The sequence below is a fragment of the Brienomyrus brachyistius genome, unplaced genomic scaffold, assembly GCF_023856365.1.
Source record: "Brienomyrus brachyistius isolate T26 unplaced genomic scaffold, BBRACH_0.4 scaffold38, whole genome shotgun sequence".
Taxonomy (NCBI): domain Eukaryota; kingdom Metazoa; phylum Chordata; class Actinopteri; order Osteoglossiformes; family Mormyridae; genus Brienomyrus; species Brienomyrus brachyistius.
The window spans coordinates 2,571,023-2,592,480 of NW_026042313.1; the positions used below are offsets into that span (position 1 = coordinate 2,571,023).

At 38.4% G+C, this 21,458-nt stretch overlaps 1 protein-coding gene across 6 annotated transcripts in view; it reads right to left on the reverse strand.

Annotated features, from left to right (window-relative positions):
• Positions 1–21,458, reverse strand: part of LOC125722365 (agrin-like) — a 186,252-nt gene that overhangs the window by 120,733 nt on the left and 44,061 nt on the right. For 5 of the 6 annotated variants that reach the window (XM_048998505.1, XM_048998506.1, XM_048998509.1 and 2 more), the window contains exon 3: positions 6,756–6,776. The exons of the other annotated variant lie outside the window; for it this stretch is intronic. In XM_048998505.1, the coding sequence (XP_048854462.1) occupies positions 6,756–6,776 (21 nt within the window). The remainder of the gene's footprint in view (positions 1–6,755; positions 6,777–21,458) is intronic. 6 annotated transcript variants of the gene reach the window in all.

Sequence of the window (21,458 nt, forward strand, 5' to 3'; positions counted from 1 at the left end):
GAAGATGTCAAGATTCATGTATGTATGAGAAAACCCACCTGGGGCAATTCTGGCATTTGACCCTTAAGGAGGGCTCAGTCCCCCACCGCACAGTCATTAAATTTTCCAAGCAGAGGGACTGAATCCCCCCACGATAAAGTTTGCTGAGCCGTGATATAATGAAATGCGTACAAAAATACAGGACAAATCACTAAATGGTTTCAGAAAAAAATATTTTTAGGGGGGCTGAGACAAAAAGTAGGGTGGCTAAAGGCCCGCTAAATAGAGTCTAAGAACCACCTATGAAGCTCACTAGAATAATACAGTAGATAAAATACAGCTGTTTTCTTTATCTATGTGCACCCCCAAGTGGAGTATTCAGGAAGCACTGACTGATCCTGCTACTGTGCCACAGAACTTGCATCATCAAGGACTTTGTCACTTTTCCACTTATCATCCACAAGTAATGTTCCATCAGTAGCACAAAGCTAAGGTCCAGTGCAAGGGGTGGGAGGGGGAATATTGATCATGACCAAAATTACTTGTGTTTCAATTTGGATGTGGACCAGAATCCACCAGATGGTGACCACTGCTTTACAATAAAACATGTATTAATATTCTAATTCTTATTACTGACTTCACCAAAATTACAGAGCTGATTTCTCCATAAATCTAAGATCTAAAATAAGAAATATCCTTCCCCAGGTTCTCCTCCCCTGTTGTCTTCTGGTGTTCAAAAGAAAGACACTTTGAAGTCAGTGACTGCCATGCTGATATATAAGCAGTTACACAGCCATTACTATAAATCTTAAATCGGATAATTGGTACCAAAGAGTGGCTACAAAAACTTACAAATATACTCAAGTTTCTCCTCTAAAACCTAAATCTTCAAAATTTAACCTATATAAGACTAAAGAACTGAAAAAAGCTATCTGATTAAGTAACCAAAAGATAGCAGCAAACAAATGCAATGTTAACCTTGACAACATATTTTTTTTTTTAATTTGGTAAGATTAAAATGTTCACATAAAAGAATCACCAGAAAAACAAGTTACCCAAATGTTTTTCGTAATGTAATAGTAAATCCTCCATTCAAGCAAATGGAAAAATGAAACATGCAACTTTATGTTTTTGTAGAATTTATATGCTTGAATGGAGGAATATGCCATTGCATCTTTTTTAAGGCAGACTACATGCCATTTCTTGTGCCTATGATTGTTTATAAGAAATATGTGGTCGCCATTTATGCCATCAAAAAAAGTAGAGAATTGTACGCATCACCCTTACACAAAACTACCATAAGGTGGCAGCAACATCACATTTTTCCAAGATTCAAGCTTTTATTTATTATAAACAAAACTGGTACACTACAACTTTCAGTGAAGCAAAAATGTGGGTAGCGCCTAAGACTGAGTAAAAAGAATTGTAGAACGATAAAGCTTAAATAAATTAAGTTAAAACCTAGGATCTATAAGGACTGATGCACACAAAAAAATGTCAATGTTTCCTTAATTGTATAAATATTGTCTCACTCCAGATAATTATTCAGATTTTTACTAAGAAACTGAACTGTTTTCACCCTCTTTGAAACTATCTACTATCATTTAAAAAATGAGGATACCAGAGGCCAGGGCCAATATTATCAAGGACTCATTTACTTCTCTGAAAAACAGGAATTGACAGAAATTTTAACTTACCCACTTCTGTTAGAGTTCCCCTTGTGCAGTTTGGCCTGCACTCATCTTACAAGTGCATTCAGATATTTGTTGACAAAGTTCAAAGTTGTACTATAACCATCTTAAAGCCAAACAGGGCACATGTCAAACACAATCTGTAGGTTTCTAACTTTCCCAGTGAATTTTGGTCTGGACTAACAAACCGCGCTTTTCCAGTGATAAACAGCAACCAGGCTAACTCAACCTGTATCACGAAGAGGCACTAATTACAGCTTTTCACCGCGGAAGGGTCGACTCAGTAAAGCCAATGCCTGGTTTGGAGAATGACTATGATGGAAAGTTGTAAAGATACTTCTTTACTGTTCACATGGTGTACATCGTTTTACTATGTGCTAAATTCTGCTAACACAGCCAGAATCGCCATGATATATTAGCATAAAACCCTAGTGGAATTAGCATTAGCTTGTGTAAATTTCCATCATAGATACACATTCCATTCTAAAATGGGAGGTTGAAAAGTTTCAAGTTGCAAGTTATCAAGAAGGCATTGACACATTGCAATGTGCAAAACTACTAATAAAAAATTATATATGTAGAATACGCCCTCTTTTCCTTCAGATAATTCATGCATATGGATGCAGATTAGGGGTGACGATTTATCGACTTCAAATCGAAAGCGCGATTTGAAATAACGCAATTGGCAAATCGCAAAGGCTGCGATTTAGGATATACATTACTCTGCACGTTGGACCCAGGGTTTAAAACTGCTGTGAGAATAGTTTTACAAATTCATGCCATGCTCCCTGCGTGACAGTCATTCTCACCAATTACAAGCGCCATGCTTCCCGCGTGCCAGCCATGCTCACCAATCAGAAGTGGCCCAAACAGCAAACACGTGAAACCAAAGGAAAATGTTTCATTTGTGGAGCGAAAAAATATTGATTCCGCTACTGAGCTATAAGTGAATTGCCTTCCTGTAGGTTTTCATGGTTCGAGATTGTTTCAGAAAGAATCGGCAAGCTCCTTTTAAACACCAGCAAATCAAACCTTTTGTTTTTGTTAATAAGCAATAGCATTAGCATACTGCTAACCCATGAAAACAACGAGACAGTAATTATCACAGCAGCAGAGTCAGTGACCCCCCCAAAAAAGACGTAAAACCCAAAATGAATACAGTCGTGTTTATGTCATATGTTTCTGTGCTTATTAATTTAAGTATTTCCAATCCCACAACAGTGATAAAATAAAAGCCTCGCTTTAACATAAATACTAAAAGAATAAATCGCTTTAATCGCTATTACAGTTGGGTATGGGCACGCCGTCTTATTTAAAAAAGATACACGAAGAGACGCATATAATGTTTATTCATTCGTTTTGTATTTGTCCGAGTAACAAAGTAAAGGAATGATAAGCCGCTTCAGTCGAAAATTGCACTTTACTAAAATGCAGGGTTGGCAACTTTGCTCAGCTGCATGGAGTGAGATTTTCTGTTTTCTGTTCTGCACATACATTTACATGTATGCGAGTTGTATTACCTTGTAAATAGTCTGTAGGGTTTGCAAACTGCCGTAACGTTTTTGATACAGCTAATTTTAAGTTCGGAATGGAATATAGATTTGCCGTAAGATTTCTTGTGTGAGAGTCTGAAAGAGTTTGCAACCCCGAACACGTAAATTTTTTTGTGTACCTGAATTGATTTGCATAGAAAATAACAGTATACCGTTGTTAAAAAGCAGAAACTTCGACTAACATGAAATCACCAATAAACGACAAATTCAACATTTTATAAAATGCATACTACGTTTAAAAATTTGAGGAGTGTTGTTAGCCGCAGTTATTAACACTAATAACAGATTAGCGCAAACAAAAGGGCTGCATACACCGAAGTAGTTCTTGCTTGTTCATTGGCGTGGGAAAAGGCGGTTCTAGTGTTATTAGGGGGTAATCAGCTTTACCTGCAAGATCACTATTTTTCTTTTTGCTGCAATTGTTTTCAATATTACTAAATTAACTTGACATACCACATCTTTAAATTCTCATCCTTGCATTAGTATATAAACCAGTTAATACTGATGGTATCATGTTGTCATTTGTTTTACAATTACTACACACTGAATATTGAACTGAAGCTTGACATAAAAAAATAAATCGCAAATCAAATCGTAATCGCAATGTATGTCAGAAAAATCGCGATTAGATATTTTCCCCAAATCGTGCAGCCCTAATGCAAATCAGCCAATTTTGACAATTCAAGTGGCGGTGACGCAACCGGTTTGCAGCTTAGCTCAGGTACACCTCTGTTCATAATGGCAGTGGAAAAGCACCAAAAGGGCACAAGAGAACTGATGCTTTAGCAATATTATCATTTGTCATGTTATCACACAAAACTACACTCTATGTTGTACCTTAATTACTGACTACATAACCCATACAGCATTGAATGTATGACACTGCTGGTGTTCTCTTTACTTACATAAATAAAATGGCTTGCTGCGTAAAGTACAATCATTGGCTTAGTTCTAAATTGAGTTATATCAGTTCATCTCCAGATAACAAGTGTTGCCAGTAAGGACACTGGAACATCCTCCTACCAGTAAATTGTGAGTTGGGTGATAGGGATAGGACCAAGGGGAGTATGAATCTCTCCCCCAGACCAACTTGATGGTATGATTACTGCCCAGTTCCTGCATGACCCTCCACAGATTGATATACTCTTACCCAGGGCAATATAATGGATCAGTGTGAGTAAGAGTAGATGAAGACCCACAAGCAAGAAAAAAATACCATCTGGATTCCATGCCAAAGTTATGCTCCATAAACTAACTGGTTTCATTCCCATGCCTCAGGTTCTGGCTACTGTTAAGTATATGTTTTAATACTTCTACAGTAAACCTCAATCCTATTTCAATGTGTATTTACACATGTAGCATGGAGTGTTACAGCCTGGTCTCTAACAGCCCATTGGAGATGCATGGAAATGTGCAGATCTTTCACACATTCATAACTTCTTCCATTAGGCTCTGGCATAGTTACGCTGCTTGAAGGGCAAACCAGGCTCATTGCTCCCTATTTGGGCCATCTGCCACAGCACATGGTCTGTCACAGGGATGTGGTGCAACTGCTAAACGGATGCACACAACGCGACAAAAATTGGTGTCTTAGGCTCTTTTCAAAGGGTCACAGAGTTTTATTAGTAGACAGACAACCCTTGGCAAGATATAAAAAAATCCACTGAAACAGCACCCACCCAACCGAAGCTAGGGCACAGGTGCAGTTTGATATAGTTGCATATATGAAGCAGACATTCAACCACAGCCTCATCAACTCCGGTGCCCTAGATGCAGCTCTTCACTTTTGGGCAAAGCAGTTTCAAATGTCTAAAACTGCAAAAACAGAACTTGGTATCTGCCAACCTTGCCCCCTGATGATGAAGCAAATATACAGCCACTCTTTCCCTTCTCTCACTGATAGACTGTATCTAGACTCTCAAAATCAAGCAAAATTCATCAATCCATCCATCTTCCAAAACCGCTTGTCCTATTCAGGGTCGCGAGGGGTATGGAGCTTATCCCAGAGGTTACAGGCGCAAGGCAGGAAACAACCCAGGACTGGACACCCATCCCAACAAGAAAAATTTAGCATGTTAAAAATGTATATATACACATATACACACACACACAAAAAAAAAAAAAAAAATATATATATATATATATATATATATATATATATATATACTGAACAAAAATATAAACGCAACACTCTTGTTTCTGCTCCCATTTTTCATGAGATGGACTTAAAGACCTACAATTCATTCCAGATACACAATATTACCATTTCTCTCAAACATTTCTCACAAATCAGTCTAAATGTGTGATAGTGAGCACTTCTGCTTTGCTGAGATAATCCATCCCACCTCACAGGTGTGCCACATCAAGATGCTGATCTGACATCATGGGTAGTGCACAGGTGTACCTTATACTGCCCACAATAAAAGGCCACCCTGGAATGTGCAGTTTTTTGCTTTATTGGGGGTCTGGGGACTCAGAACCGGTCAGTATCTGGTGTGACCACCATTTGCCTCATGCAATGCAACACATCTTCTTCGCATAGAGTTTATCAGATTGTCAGTTGTGGCCTGTGGAATGTTGGTCCACTCCTCTTCAATGGCTGTGCGAAGTTGTTGGATATTAGTGGGAACTGGTACACGCTGTCGTATACGCCGGTCAAGCACATCCCAAACATGCTCAACGGGTGACATGTCCGGTGAGTATGCTGGCCATGCAAGAACTGGGACATTTTCAGCTTCCAAGAACTGTGTACAGATCCTTGCAACATGGGGCCGTGCATTATCTGTCTGAGTGGCTGGTCTCAGACGATCTTGGAGGTGAACCTGCTGGATGTGGAGGTCCTGGGCTGGTGTGGTTACACGTGGTCTGCGGTTGTGAGGCCGGTTGGATGTACTGCCATATTCTCTGAAACGCCTTTGGAGACGGCTTATGGTTGAGAAATGAACATTCAATGCACGAGCAACAGATCTGGTTGACATTCCTGCTGTCAGCATGCCAATTGCACGCTCCCTCAATGCTTGTGGCATCTGTGGCATTTTGCTGTGAGACAAAACTGCACATTCCAGGGTGGCCTTTTATTGTGGGCAGTATAAGGTACACCTGTGCACTACCCATGATGTCAGATCAGCATCTTGATGTGGCACACCTGTGAGGTGGGATGGATTATCTCAGCAAAGCAGAAGTGCTCACTATCACACATTTAGACTGATTTGTGAGAAATGTTTGAGAGAAATGGTAATATTGTGTATCTGGAATGAATTGTAGATCTTTAAGTCCATCTCATGAAAAATGGGAGCAAAAACAAAAGTGTTGCGTTTATATTTTTGTTCAGTGTATATATATATATATATATATATATATATATATATATATATATATATATATATATATATATATATTTATTTATTTACATATATATAACTTTTTATATAATAGTGTCTAGCGAGTGGATGAAATACAGCACAAGAGAAGGAAAGGATGGCAATGAAAAAGAATCCAGATAATCTACATAATCGGTAACATCAGTGCTTACCTGCAATGATCATTCTGTGATCTGCAGCAAGCAAGGGAGACAAATAGAGAGAAATAAAATAGTGTTAGTACAAAGCAGCCCTCACAATGTGCACGTAACAGAATGAAGTGTGGGATTAGATTTGGCTGACAATGCAGCAGAACGTTAGGAAATCAGAGATACATTCATAGTGGGAGTCTGAAACAAAATGGAGAAATATAAGTTAAAAGGACACATTCAGGAATAACAAGCAACTTAAACTAAATGTGTTCAAAGATCATAAACTGTCAAACAGGAACATCTGTGGTTAGAATCACATTCCAAGATATTGATCATGATATTTTATTTTTTTACAAACTAATTGATCACTCATCCCCTTAACCAACTCAATCTTTACAAGAAACACACGTTTAGTATGCAAAATACTGTACATATATAATAAACACATTCATTATATCAAATGTGCTTTTTTTTTTACAAAAAAGTTTTTAAAGTTTCCAGTACAAGTGAAAAATTATCACTGTTGAGGAACTGCACTTCTGGACCTATAAACAAATAATAATACATAAAACTGGTTGTGTTTCCACCTGTTATACAAATTGCAAGGAAATTTGCAAATTAGAGAAGATCCAGATCAAACTTTGCAAAACTAAACCATATCCACACAATCAAAGAACCACTTTTGAGATCAATTCTTCCTCATCAACCATACCGCACATTGTTTATTAGACAGCATAGCCAACCCATCTATGGACCTCGTGTTGACCGAGTGCAACATTTGTAGCAGTCCGATAATATATAAAGTTTTTTTTAAACCAAGTTAACTAACGGGTTAGAAAATATTACGTTTTAACACAAGATCTAGTTACTAAGTTGAGATCCACTAAGATAAAGAAGTGAGACATACAGACACAGCTGAGATGTTAAAAAGGATGAAACTGCTTTGTTTCACAACGGTCTGTTTTTGTATTAGTGTACTGTTACAACCTCCAAAAACATGTGATAGGTGCTTGCTGGTTTGTCCTGTCATTGCAATAGCAGTGTTAAGTAGTGCACTTGTAACTGGGCAATCATTGGAAGCTTAGCTTAGCCGCACTTATGCCTAGTCATCTCCTCGACAGCACATACAGTATGATTGTAATGTGCTATCTGCCTTACTTGCACATCGCTGTGGCCAAGTGTGTCTGGTAAATTAATTGTAAATGTAGTGCTATACCACGATTCTTGAGATAACTCTAAAACGCTTATTGTAAATACAATTGCAAGCAGTAACTATTGCTTATCCCTTGCGGTTTATGCATGAAACATAAACCAGGGTAAACAGAGTAAAACACCCCTGCCAGGTTGAATTCAAAGCAGAGGTGTTCCCTTGAGCTTCACCACATATATTGATTTCGAAAAATATCCTACAATGTGAACGGACAAAAACTGAAATTTAAACTGAAGTCTAATCCATTAGATTCATAATTCATTATTGTTAATCCTTATAGATTTATTATGTGAAGCTAAATATAACTACATGTTTCTGGAATAACAACAAAGTATTCCGTGGACACCCTCTATCACATCCCTACTCCTCTCATACAACCCCACCCTACAAACTCTAGACCGCCTAGACGAGGGCTGTGAAACTTAAGTTCTGGAGGGCCGGAGCTTAGTTTTGTCCCTGTTCCATCACAAATGATTCAGCTCAAGAGCGACGTGGTAATTAGCACAAGGAGTTGAATCAGGCGTGTTAAATGAGGGGAAACCCAAAAATGTACAGGGCTCCAGTCCTCCACAACTGGAGTTTGACACCTTTGGCCTAGACATTCTCCCCAACTCACCAAAAAATCTTTATTAAAAGCACAGTGCTGCTAGTGCTGCTGCTTCAATTTTGGTGTAGATCTTCATCCACATAATGTTTTTCTGAAGTGGTAATAAGATCCATCAAACACTTTTTGAGTTATCACATTTACAAGGTAAACTGTCTTGCGCAGTCATCCTTCCCATTGCTGCTACTAAGTGGCGGTGCTCCAATTTTGCCTCTAACAATGCCCTTCTCTTTACTATATAACTCTGCTTTAATTTTGTGTGGTTTGTGTCACTACCACATATTCATCCATACAATGTCTCTGAAAAACATTGGTCAAATACTTTTTGAATTACCACACTAATAAGGTAAGTGTCTGCAGAGGACTGATCCCAAATCTATTCATATCCCCTGTCCAAGGAATACAATTAGCTAAATTCCAACAATCAAATTTTATAAATTCACAAATAAATAAATATTACAGAAAATGAAAGGGGAGAAAGTTACAATTTTCATATGATTCTTTAAACAGAAAAGTGCTAAAATGTTTTTGAGTACATTCCCAGAATACCCAAAATCTCAGTTACCATCAATCTATCAATATCTGTATAGACGGAAAATGGCTTAGAGATATATATTATTATAGATGGTAAACAAAACAGGAACATCATCTTTTAATCATCAATGAGCAAGATTAAAATCAGGTTAAACCCAAGCAACTTGCAATGTGTCACCTGATTACAAATGTCAAAAAAATGAGCATGCATGAGTCAGAGAACAGGCTGGAGGCTGGAGATCTTGATCACATTCCATACACAAACACAGTCATAGTTAAGAGCAGGATGGAACAAGTTCTTTGACTGGAAAACTTTAAGAATGAGAGTCAGGGCAGGAAGATAATACTGCTTTGCATTTCTTCTTAGTCTGAAGATGTGTTTCTATTGGGTGGGTATAAAATAAAGTTAGGGTGTTTGGTTGTACTAATGGCAGACTACAACGTACAGTAAAACTCACTATCAGCAGAGATAAAGCTGTCTGACCTGCTGAAGCCTGGGTACACCCCAACATGAACCGTACAAAGTATCGAGTAACAACACTGTATTAACTGCCTTGAATATTATATATGTCTAAAAAATTCCTAAAATCGTTGATGACATGAAAAGACCTACATTCCTCGTCATTTTTGGTTTCTTATTCTCTTCTATAAATGAAACCTGAGAAAGCAGTGCTTGATTGCCTCATTCAGAAAATGTCCTTGTCCCCTGTAAACTTCCCAAAGCAATGACTGCTTTGACAGCAGAAACAAAGCAGTCAACTGAAGCATCAGCTGTGAGGGATGAGGGCTCAGGATTACGAAGGCAAAGATCAGTGCAGAACTGCCCCAAAAACAGGCTGGTTTTGTTCTACAGTTTGGAATAATCAGTGACCAATCTCTGCAGGGGGTCTGAATTTAGTGTTGCTACCCTGCAAAGTGCAGAAGCTAATTTCCTAGCTCATAGTTTAATTCTCGTCCTCCAACAATGATTCAATTTTCACACCAGGCAACTCCTACATTTTAAGAAAGTTCTGCATCATACTCAATCAAATCATAATGAAAAATTGTCAGCTTGTACACTACCTAGCGCATGGTGCACACCATACAATAATTGCCATAGGAAAGTGCTGCACTGTATGGCAATGCAACCATTCCAGTCTTACATGCATCTCCTAGTTTCATTATCATACAATACCTATAAGTCAATGTAATTGTCGTGTCCCAACATACGTCCATCTTGAAGTACGACCTGTCTGTCTAAATGGAACCTAGTAGTAAGTTGGGGACAGTCTGTATTCTACTGGAAGTATTTTATAATTGCTTGTCTTTTCAAAATGTAACACAACTGCTGAACAGATGATAAGCTGAAGATAAAGAAAATGCAAACATTTAACAGTTTATTTCATGGACATCCCACCTAGGGAGTACCCCAGCCTTGTGCCTATACCAAGTTGGGAGTGACTGACAAGAAATATACATGGATAGATGATCACCATTTTTTCAAAATATTGCATAAATTACCTTCTGCAATAATTCATATACGAGATGGTAAGATTACTAATGATTTTGTTCCCTACAGCCCTCTAGATCAGACCCTCCCTTACTTACTATTCACTGCTACATCAAAAGCTGCATAAACAGAATTTTATCTGAAAAAAATAAACCTGTTAAAATCTCAGCTAACAAATGCTTTTGATCCAGTAGTTAGAATATAAAGTACTAAATTTCTATTTATTCACTGAAACGTTTCCTGCTCTAAACTTTAACTGCCCTCTGTTGGTAAGACAGGGAGTAGATTAAAACCGATTCCAGTTGCAAAACTTCACAAATTTATTTCACACAAGAAGTCCTGTACAGGTAACTAGGGTTGCAGCGGTGTACCGATATCACAGCAATAACAATCCGTAGTAGATCACGCACCACTACCTTTTAAAGTTGAGGTGACTGCATATTTAACTCAATAGCAACATGTTTTATTAGATTTTTAATGCATATGTTTCGATAGCAATGTTTTATGGATTATAACTGCATATTTAACTCAATAGCAACATGTTTTATTGATTATTCAATAATAATAATTGTGACATACTGTATGGCATGATATTATGAAATCATGACATTTCCTGAGATGGTAATCATACTGTGAAAATCTGATACAGTTGTAACTCTACTGGTAACCCACAACAGTGGAGGGCTTCTTTTGTTAACCACACAATGGACATTCAGGTCAGTTTCTTATATTTGTAGTAGCATTAGCAGAAGCTGGATTAAAACAATGGGAGACAAGAGGAAAAGCATAAACAATCCTTAAGTGTCGATTTCACCACTTATCAGTTAGTGTTAAATTTGACAATAGTTTCCTTTAATAAGGGAATACAAGTTTTTCCAAAAGAATCTATTGTTAAGTAAAAGTGATTACCCTTCCACTGGATTTATAAGGAATGGTGAGAACTTAAACTGAGCAGACATGTTTTATACTGAATCACTGAATTACCCTTGTCCACATGCTGCTTTGAATGTGCTTTTTTATATTGTATTTTTGTTATTTTGAAGATTCCCGTGTCTCAGTGGATACACAGAATTATGTAATTTACATGGGTGTATATGTGCTGATTATTGCAGGTATGCATTCCATCAAGTGGCTGGTGCTTCTGAAGTCAGACCATCTATCAGCGCACAACGTCTAGTATTCCGTACTAAGTAAAAATGCTTAGTCATCAGAACACAGTAGCAATTATTAAGGTAAAATAATACCTCAACTAGCAGTTTTCATTAGTAGGAAAACCTCTGCTCAAATAAACACCAGCTGAACAGTCTGAAAACTGTGCAGTGCTATGAAATACATTGTCTTGTTTTACATCTTCGAACATATGGACATTCACATTTCAACAATACTATAAAATATAGGTGATCTAATGCATTATTAAACAAAACATTTACATAAAATATCTTGTGCAGAAAAAGTTAGCACACTCTTACCTTAATCCTTACATCAAAAGCCTAGAAAAATAATTAGGGTGCAAAGTAGATCTGCACAAACAATTAGGACCTTGACAGTAACTTTGAGGGTCTTGACATATAACTGGTATGGTTCGGTATTAGCCATTGTAGTTTGTGGTAAAACGATGCCATGATCAAAAGAGTTTTATGAATCTCTCAGAAGAATGATTGTTGATCCGTATATGCCTGGGGTTTCCTAGCCTCCTCCAAGCAATTTATAGTCAATCATTCTACTGCCTGAGAGACTAATGGAGAAAGTTTCAGACAACACGCAATATAATTGGCAATCTAAGATGGTTCTCCTGCCAGATTTAGTGCAAAAGCTAAAAATTTAGAAAATTTCTAAGAACCCCAGAGTATCATCAAAGGAGCTATGGGAAACTCTTACCACAGTCAAAGTTAATGTGCACAGGATAACCTTTTTAAGGAGACTGCACAAATGCCCTTCATGGAAGTTCAGAAAGTAGGAAACCGCAGCTATCAAAAAAGAATATCCAAAATAATTGAAGTTTGCTATATCATGCTTATAGTATGTGAAGAACAGGACTCTACTGGAACAATTTGCTCTGAATGTATACGACAAAGGAAGAGTTGTTTTGCATCAATGCCAAATGGAAAAAGAAACAATGAACAATAACCTTATACCAACTGCAAAGTGTAGTAGTGCATTATGGTTTGGGATGGTTTTGCTGCCTCAGGGAGTGGCCAACTTGCCATCACAGAGTCATCCATGAATTCCATATACTAGATGGTTCTACTTCCAGAAAATGCAAATTGACAATATTTTTAACCTGTGAACCCATTCTGCAATGTTTTAAAACAAAAGGAAATGAGTACCTATTATTCTTCACCTTTATCAACTACCCTGTGAGACACTTACTGAATGGTTTGATTTTGGCGGTGAATCCTGAGTGTCAGTGCAATGTGTCATCCTATACCTCGTTTTGACAATATATCAATATATTGTGATAGGGCTGTGCAGTACATAGGATTAAGTGACTGTTGATGGGTGGGTGGTGAAACAGACGATCCATAGCCATGCTCCTGCCAGAAAAAAACAAATTTGTTTTTTTGATGAAGACCTTACATAGTAGTATGTAAGTTTGAATTACATACACTTATGAACATACGTAGTTCGAGCAACAGCATCATTTGTATGTGCTAAATAGTCATTAAATAGATGGTAATGGAATGAATAATTAAAATTTAAAAATTAAATAAATGTACATACATACATACATATACCCACACACACACACACACACACACACACACACAGGTTTGTAATTATGTCTTTGTGGAGATTCTCATTTCTATAAACACTTACATTTGCCTACAGTTGGGCAAAATCAGTATCACAAAACCTATTTTATAATAACATGTTGAATATTTCATGTAATTTACTGAATAATGCATTGAAATTGAAAAACTTTTACCCATCGTGAAGTTGAAATATCGTAACATGAACCATCATAACCCAGGAAGCGTGTGTGTGTGTGTGTGTGTGCATGTCTGTATGTGTGTATGTCTGTGTATGTGTGTGTGCGCATGTCTGTCTGTATGTGTGTGTGTGCGCAACACCAGCTTTTGAAGCTAGTATTTTATTCATGACACAAGTAACCTGCATTTTAGTTGTTTTGTATTCTACCAGCATTTGCAAACCGTAATTAGTTTTTGGATTCACAGTTCAATGCACTTTCGGTACTGCAGCAAAAACTGAATTTATTTTTCATTTTTTTATTACTAAAACTGCAAACAGTGATGGGTGTGTTTCCAGCAACATTTCCAAACTGAATATAACTGAGTCGACAGATAACCTCATCTTATCAACTACTCTCTCTTATTTATTGGGAAACTAACATATTCCCAAACTGCTGATTATGACTAACTGCAACCAGCTTTAACCAAGTCACAGCCACAATTAGCATAGTTTTTGTATTATTCTGTCTTAATGATGTTGTAATGTATCACAACACACCCATATAAAGCACTTTGGGGCAACTCTGTTGTGAAAGGCACTACATAAACAGAACAGAGCAGAACAGAATTCAATTATATTGAATTCGAATATGTTTTCCGTATTGAACATCTACTTTTTTAAATTTAGGTTCCATTCATGTCAGGAAATGTATTAATTAATTTCATTGAGCTTGCTGAACTGAAAATGATGTAATCGAATTGACTGCAACAAATGCACATACAGTTACAGCCCTCCCTGGGAAGTAGCAATCATTCTGTGAAAACATGCACACTTTTCCTCTTTCGGCCCCTCCTCCACCGACAAGCTCAAACCAGTGAGTCAGAGGAAAATTCAGCAAAACATTCGAGTTGCAGTCTGGTTGCTTTAACTAAACAGCTTATTTCTCAGATGGATTCAGCAGATATCATCTGGTAAATGCAGTTCATCAGCCCAGTAGATGGATTTGATTTAATTCTGTATCTTCAGAGAGATTTTTCATCAGTTTTATTTAAAAAGAGAATATTCAGGAGAGAAGTTTACTCCAGTAAGTTCACATTTGCACATTATTTACATATAATAAAGATTTCAACCAAATAACTGCAAAGTTTGGGTCATACTGTTATGAAATAAATAAGCCTTTGTTGGCCAGTGAATTCATTGGTGGTTTTTAATGGTCCATTCAGTGACTGAGCTTGACACCCAAGGTCTAGACAGTGCTTTGACCAAGATTGTCTCCATGCATAAGGGATGAGAGTGAGCATGAAAAAAACATAAGGGTAATGATTACCAAACTCAAACGACACTAGATGCACTAACTGCTAGCACACACAATAATAATTTACCCCACTTAAAAACATAATATAAATATCAGTAATCACCAACCTTAATCATCTAACTAAACTTTCTACTCCTTCTTAATTCAGCCATATGAACATTTCACAATTGTCAGAATATTTTAGCTGCAATTTTGGTAATTTCTTGGAGACCACTTTCTATTTGGGATTGCAATGCTTAATTTTCCCCCTTTAACCAAGATCAAATAAGGCTTCTCTTTAATCTTTTCATCACAGGATTCCTGATTCCACAATCAGAAGCTTTTGTTTAAGGTGGTAATATGGAGAAACGTAAGCTCAAACAAACAAGACAAAATAGCAGAAGAGATGTGTGACTTCTCCATGACTCAGTAATGTGTCTGAGCTACGTTAGTAAACCATAGCCTGATTGGTGTGTGTTATTGTTTTGTAGAATCGCAGCAGACAAAGTTATGAAGCCACAATGAGAACCTTTCCAAAGGATCATAGACAAATTTATACTTCACTCTTCCACAAGTCATTAGTCTCAACACGGTTATGTTCACGGAGGCTCGTGTACGTACTACATTTGTCCGTAGACACAGATAGCATAGTTGCAATTAAAAAACTGTAATATGACAAGATAAACTTACATGTTGCATACAAATGCTCTAGAATACTAAATTGCACTGTATATGCAATGTTTCGGTAATTCCAGACATGTCAAATAATATGTTTTTATCTCTGCCTGCAGAAACAATATTTTTTGGCCAGTCTTTCTTGTTCCTTCAGTGATGACATATATGTATGCAGGCACCTTCGCATCTGCTTAGCATTTGTAACTATAACAGCTCCTCTTCTTTTTCTGCCACCTACTGGAAACACTGAGTTGACTGGGCATGTGCCAGGAAGTTAACATGCAAAATGGACACCAAAATCAATTTTCATTTGCTTAATGATTATGGACATAAAATATTCACTGCAAACAAATAAGGCAAAATACTATGGGCCCTATTTTCCAGCAGCGCAAAGCACGAAGTGATTTTGCTGGTCTCGTACCAGAGCATTTCTCATTTTCATGCCATGCACGCACGTCATAGAAATAGCAAACGATTTTGCACCTGTTTTCTGCTTACAGGAGTGGTGATTTTTAAATGAGGCATGGCCAGGTGCATTGTCAGAACATTGTTAGTTAATGGCAGTAAAATGATATTGCGCTTTTGACCAACCAAAACCATGTCTAAAGTCAGTGGCGCATATGTTAAACAGCATTTATTTAAATTTAGAAACTTGTGGGTGCATGCTCAATATGCACAAATGGTTATTTTATTTTATTTCATTTCAATGATATATGTTTTACTATAGAGTACATCTTTCACATAATCATACTGTTTAATGAAACACCAAAAGAAAATCATATATAATAGAATATCATTAAAAAATTCTTCAAGTTCATTATCAGAATTAAGCACATACTGCAATTGAAAGGACATTTGGATTTTGGAAGATGCATTTCAGATATTTAGATAAGACAGGTGGAAGATTACAGTAGAGCCCTCAGAAGGTTGCAGCATTCTTTGTGGCATGTTGTATGTTACGTAACATTGCCATGTGTGATGGATATCTACTGGACATAAATGAGGACACATTAGAGGACTTAGAAGGCGTGATGTTGAACTGCATGTGACAATGCCAACAAAGGAGTGTATGCCAGCAGCAGCGCGGGCAAGGAGGGATCAGCTGGCAGAAGAGCTGAATCACCTGTAGCCTGGTAAGGACTCAAAATACTGAGACATAGAAATACAATAGCCTTATTGCCTTTTAATTGAACATTTTAAAACACCTTTAGAGCTGCAGATTGTTTTGTTTGAAGAAAGATCTCACTTTTATTTAAATTTTGCAGATCCAAAATTAAAATAAAACATACAAGCATAATTAATTCACTGTCCCCAACTGCTGCGCTTGTTCTTCAGTGAGCTTGTTTTCCCCGTCTTCTGACATCATTAGACCGCTTTCCACACTGCACGGATGATCTGGTGATGCCAGAAAACCCAGACACACTCACTTCTACCTTATGCCATGCCTGTTTCACCTCGAAAGGCTTCGGTGAAACAGTGGTGCTCACGTAGATGATGTGCTCACCTCTTTTCACTATGCACACAAGCACGTCCATTTCCTTGGGTAAAAAGCAATCTTGTTTACTGGGCAATCCGCTGTAAATGATGTGCCACTGCCTCTTAAAGGTGAGGTGATGTGCCATTCCAAATGGTTTACTGTTACACCCAAAACACGCCTCTGAATAATTAAGAGTGTTAGGACAAACTTTCTGCGCCTTGCACTGGCCCAAAGTCCGTTTTTTCCACCGTCAAAATAGCAGAATGGATTGGGACATACCCATAAATGTTGCACTTTGCGCTTTATACTTTGCGTTACATCGTCAAAATAGAGCCCAGTGTTCAATCACATAGTTCTGGAATTGAATGCGCTTCCTGGAGAATTTCAGGTTTAGTACCAAATGAAAAATGCTACAGTAAGGCCCTCTCCTTTACATGAAAATGAGAAAGATGAGACAGGTAGGCTTGTTGCCAGTGGGCTTCTCCAGTAATTATGGTTCCTGGAAGCTCCCAGCTGTTTCTTTCTGATTAGCTACAGATGTGCAGGAAAAATCTGTCAATAGTCACATAAAGCTTCACTTTTTCACTGATAACATCTTCGGTAGTTACTGGATCCAGCATCCGAATATCCCGTGAGTGCTTTTTGACCCTACATAACAACATGGGAGGTCACACCATCTAAACATGGCAGGAGACCCCATGAACATCTGCTAGAGTTACTGCTAGAGCAGTGAGGCATTCACAGCCTTGTAAACTTGGGCCTACTTACATTCTACGTGGGAAACAAACAGATCCATTATATGGACACACCAGCCTTCCATTACACCACAACTAATTCAATTAACAGAGATGTTGAATGGGAGGAGGCTATAGCAACGAGGGTGGGGGGGGGGAATGTGTGAGGGAGTACAGGGGGACCCGCACTCCTGCTGGGACGGGTCAGCATGCACCCAGGCTCCAGACAGAATCCCAGGCCTCCCTCCAGCTCCCATCAAACAGCATAACTCTAAGCAAACAATGGCCACCTGTGTCTCAACTGGCACAAAGGTTTCTGGGAAGAACCCCAGGGGACCACCACCAATGTGTTACCTAGGGAAGGAGTAGAGGGAGGGAACCTACCATGGAGCTGAGAATATGACACATCCTGTGCACAGCCTACACTATCCAGGAAGAGTGCGCTTATAAATTATGTTAAAAAATTTAGCAGTACATTGGACAACACAAGCTATTCTAAATCATTTTATTAAAACAGCCACATTTATATGTTTATTTAGCAAATACTTTTGTCTAGGGCAACATAAAAGTGAGGAAGCGTCAATTTATACCATCTTCTGCGAAAGCATTCTGAAAGTAGTGTGGGGAAAAGGGTGTTGGGGGGGCACATCATGGTTTTAAAAACAAGCCTCCAATAACATTGAAGAAACGCTAAAATGTACAGGAAATACAGCAATTTTCATAACATGCCATGGCACTGAATCAGCCCATCATCGAAAAGGACAGCATATTTAGCTGTGCTGATTTACCAAACAATAAACCAAAAGAACTGACACAAAATTTAACCAAAATAATGTGGACAGACAGAAAAATTACAGAACCACACTATACACTCTTTGACATCATTATTTTATTCAACTGCAAAATAGACTTTCTTTTCCCAATGCAAATTATTACAAAATTTGCAGTAAACCTGGCTAAACGTTTACCTGAAGCAGTGCCTATAAAGCACATTGAGCACAAGGCCAGGTTTTTAATAACTATGACCAGGACTCCATGGAACATTGAGCAGCTTTTAAAAAAAATGCTGCATGCTGCCACCAGCTAATGGTACCCGGGTAGGGGTCCTGCAGAACATCCAACACCCATCAAGACAGTGTGCATAGAGGCTGATGGATTTTGAGGACAGATGTGGGGCATTCTAGGCTGGTGTCACATGACTTACCTGAAAGATGCAGTTTGGCCCTCTTATGGAGGGGCAGCATGGTGGTGCAGTGGTTAGCACTGTTGCCTCACACCTCTGGGACCAGGGTTCAAGTCTCCGCCTGGGTCACATGTGTGCAGAGTTTGCATTTTCTCCCCATGTCGTCGTGGGGTTTCCTCCAGGTACTACGGTTTCCCCCCACAGTCCAAAAACATGCTGAGGCTAATTGGAGTTAAATTGATAATAGGTGTGCACACGTGAGTGAATGGTGTGTGTGTGCGCCCTGCGATGGGCTGGCCCCCCATCCTGGGTTGTTCCCTGTCTCGTGCCCATTGCTTCCAGGATAGGCGACCCAGTAGGATAAGCGGTTTGCAAAATGGATGGATGGAGAAACAGCTGATTAAAGGATGACTATTGTTTTTGCTTAGGTTTGCCCACTACTACCCCTTATTAAGAGGGGCTGTGTTACGCCCAAGACAAGAATGCAGTGCATGTTAAAACAAGATCCAGATCTGATGAAGTTCTATGCTGCTTGTTCATGCCAGCAAGCTTAGACACATCCTGATTCCTAGTAATACCCCTCCACTCCATTTCTGGCTTTTTATGTGATGTTATACAATTTCCTGTTGTGATGTTACTTTACAAAAACTGTACACCTCCAACCAGCGTGATCAGGAGTGGGCCAATCCTTCCAAGGCACCTTCAGCACAGTTGAACTTCTCTGGCTCCTTTGGCATTTTGGGAAGGACGGTGACAACAGGTATTGTACATACAACAAGGGGAGATACTGTGGGAGAGGTTCATGATGAGCAAGCAGCAGGATCGAGTTTCTTTCTTATACTGTCATGGACACAAACACTGGCAACACCTCAGAGCACCGGATATGGGTGTTATACACATACACGCACAGACAAACATGTCACACAGAAAAAGAGACTCAGCTATGAAAGCACAGACACAGAATTCGCAGACACACATCTGTACCTTCAATCAACACAATAGTACACACATTGACATACAGGAACACAACAAGATGAGGAGATACACAAGCACAGGCAGATACTAGATACTGAAACGCATGCCAAAAGACTCTCAAACACAGAGATACAGACAGGCAAGAATGCAGACACACACTATAGAGTGACACTAGACTCAGCCCATCCTTTAACAGCTTGTCTTGTCATCAAAAGTATTGTAAAGACCTTTGGCTTTGTGAGGTTGTTTTTTTTGTCTCTCTCATTATCTGCAATGTGACCATCCAGAAGCTGGAGACCAACATTTGAGACCCACCTGAATCATCCTACCAGGGGGTCAAAAAGACTTTCAAAGGCCTCCTTTCCTTACCTAGCAAAAGGATGGAATTCAAAACAATTTTAATCTAGCCAGGTGCTTAAATTCTGCCCATTAAAAGTAGAATGAATGACATTCCCCCTTAAAGGAATATGAATTTCATCACATCGCTCATTGCATAGTAATCCTGGACAATCTTGAGAAGTGATAATTGAGATTTACTCATAGTGTCCTGCATTTCATATTTCAAATACTTCTGGACAGGAATGTGCAGGTTTGACTTTCTGAATAATCAGTATATCTCCAGTAATTTTTCTGCACACATCAAGCATTCAACCACACCAGTCCTGTTACAAATTCCAGACAAAGAATTCAGTCCAAAGCTGGCAAGCAACCTTTTGCAACAAAACATACATTTCCCCTTTCAAACTAAGACAATGACTTAAGCACACAGGTACAAAAACCTTTACCCTACAAACTAGGAATATCAATCACCAAGAAATGCCTTCATACTTCAGCCTCCTGCTGCTGAACAAGTAGGTCATTTACTAACAACACAAAGATCATGGGTTTAAATCCCAAGAAGCAGACATATTGTAAAACTTCCCTGTACTTTAAGTTACTTTTATCCAAAGTATCAGATAAATGTATAAAAGACACCAAAAATACTTCATTTGAAAGCCCTAAAATGAATGTCAATTATTCATTATAACAATAAGATCAATGCAAAATAATGTTTTCCACAAATAAACTTTCTCTATTAATCAACCCCGTGTGCTTACATGAATACGTTTGCACCACATATTCATTTGAAGCTATTGCTATTTTTACTGAACAAAAGGGATCTGAATGATGGCAGTCTGTATATTTGTAATACTGTACTCTGAGTGCAATGGCTTGGAGTGCTGCAGTGCATTAGTATTACAAACATACAAGTATAGTAGTATTACAAACCGGGACAAAACCTGTCAGCCCATGTGGGGGTGGTTTGTGGGAGCAGTAGGTTCAGAAGCTGTGTAAATGACTACAGAATAAGGCTGTGAGTATGGAGAAGAACATATACAATGGCTGTATTCCATTGACTGCCGGGATGTTTCCTTTAGATTGTATTGTCTGTTTATTGTGGTTGCTTCACTAGAGTTCTTACCAGTGTCCTGTTCCAGCACTCATTCTCAGCACAGCTGGTAGCTCTGCAAAAGTGAACTTACACATCAAAATGTGACAAAATAGGCTAAACAATTAAGAGTAAGCCAGATGTGAATGAAAGGCAATACTAATATTCCTCAGAATGTTATCCTCACAGCATTTGTGTTAATATGCATAA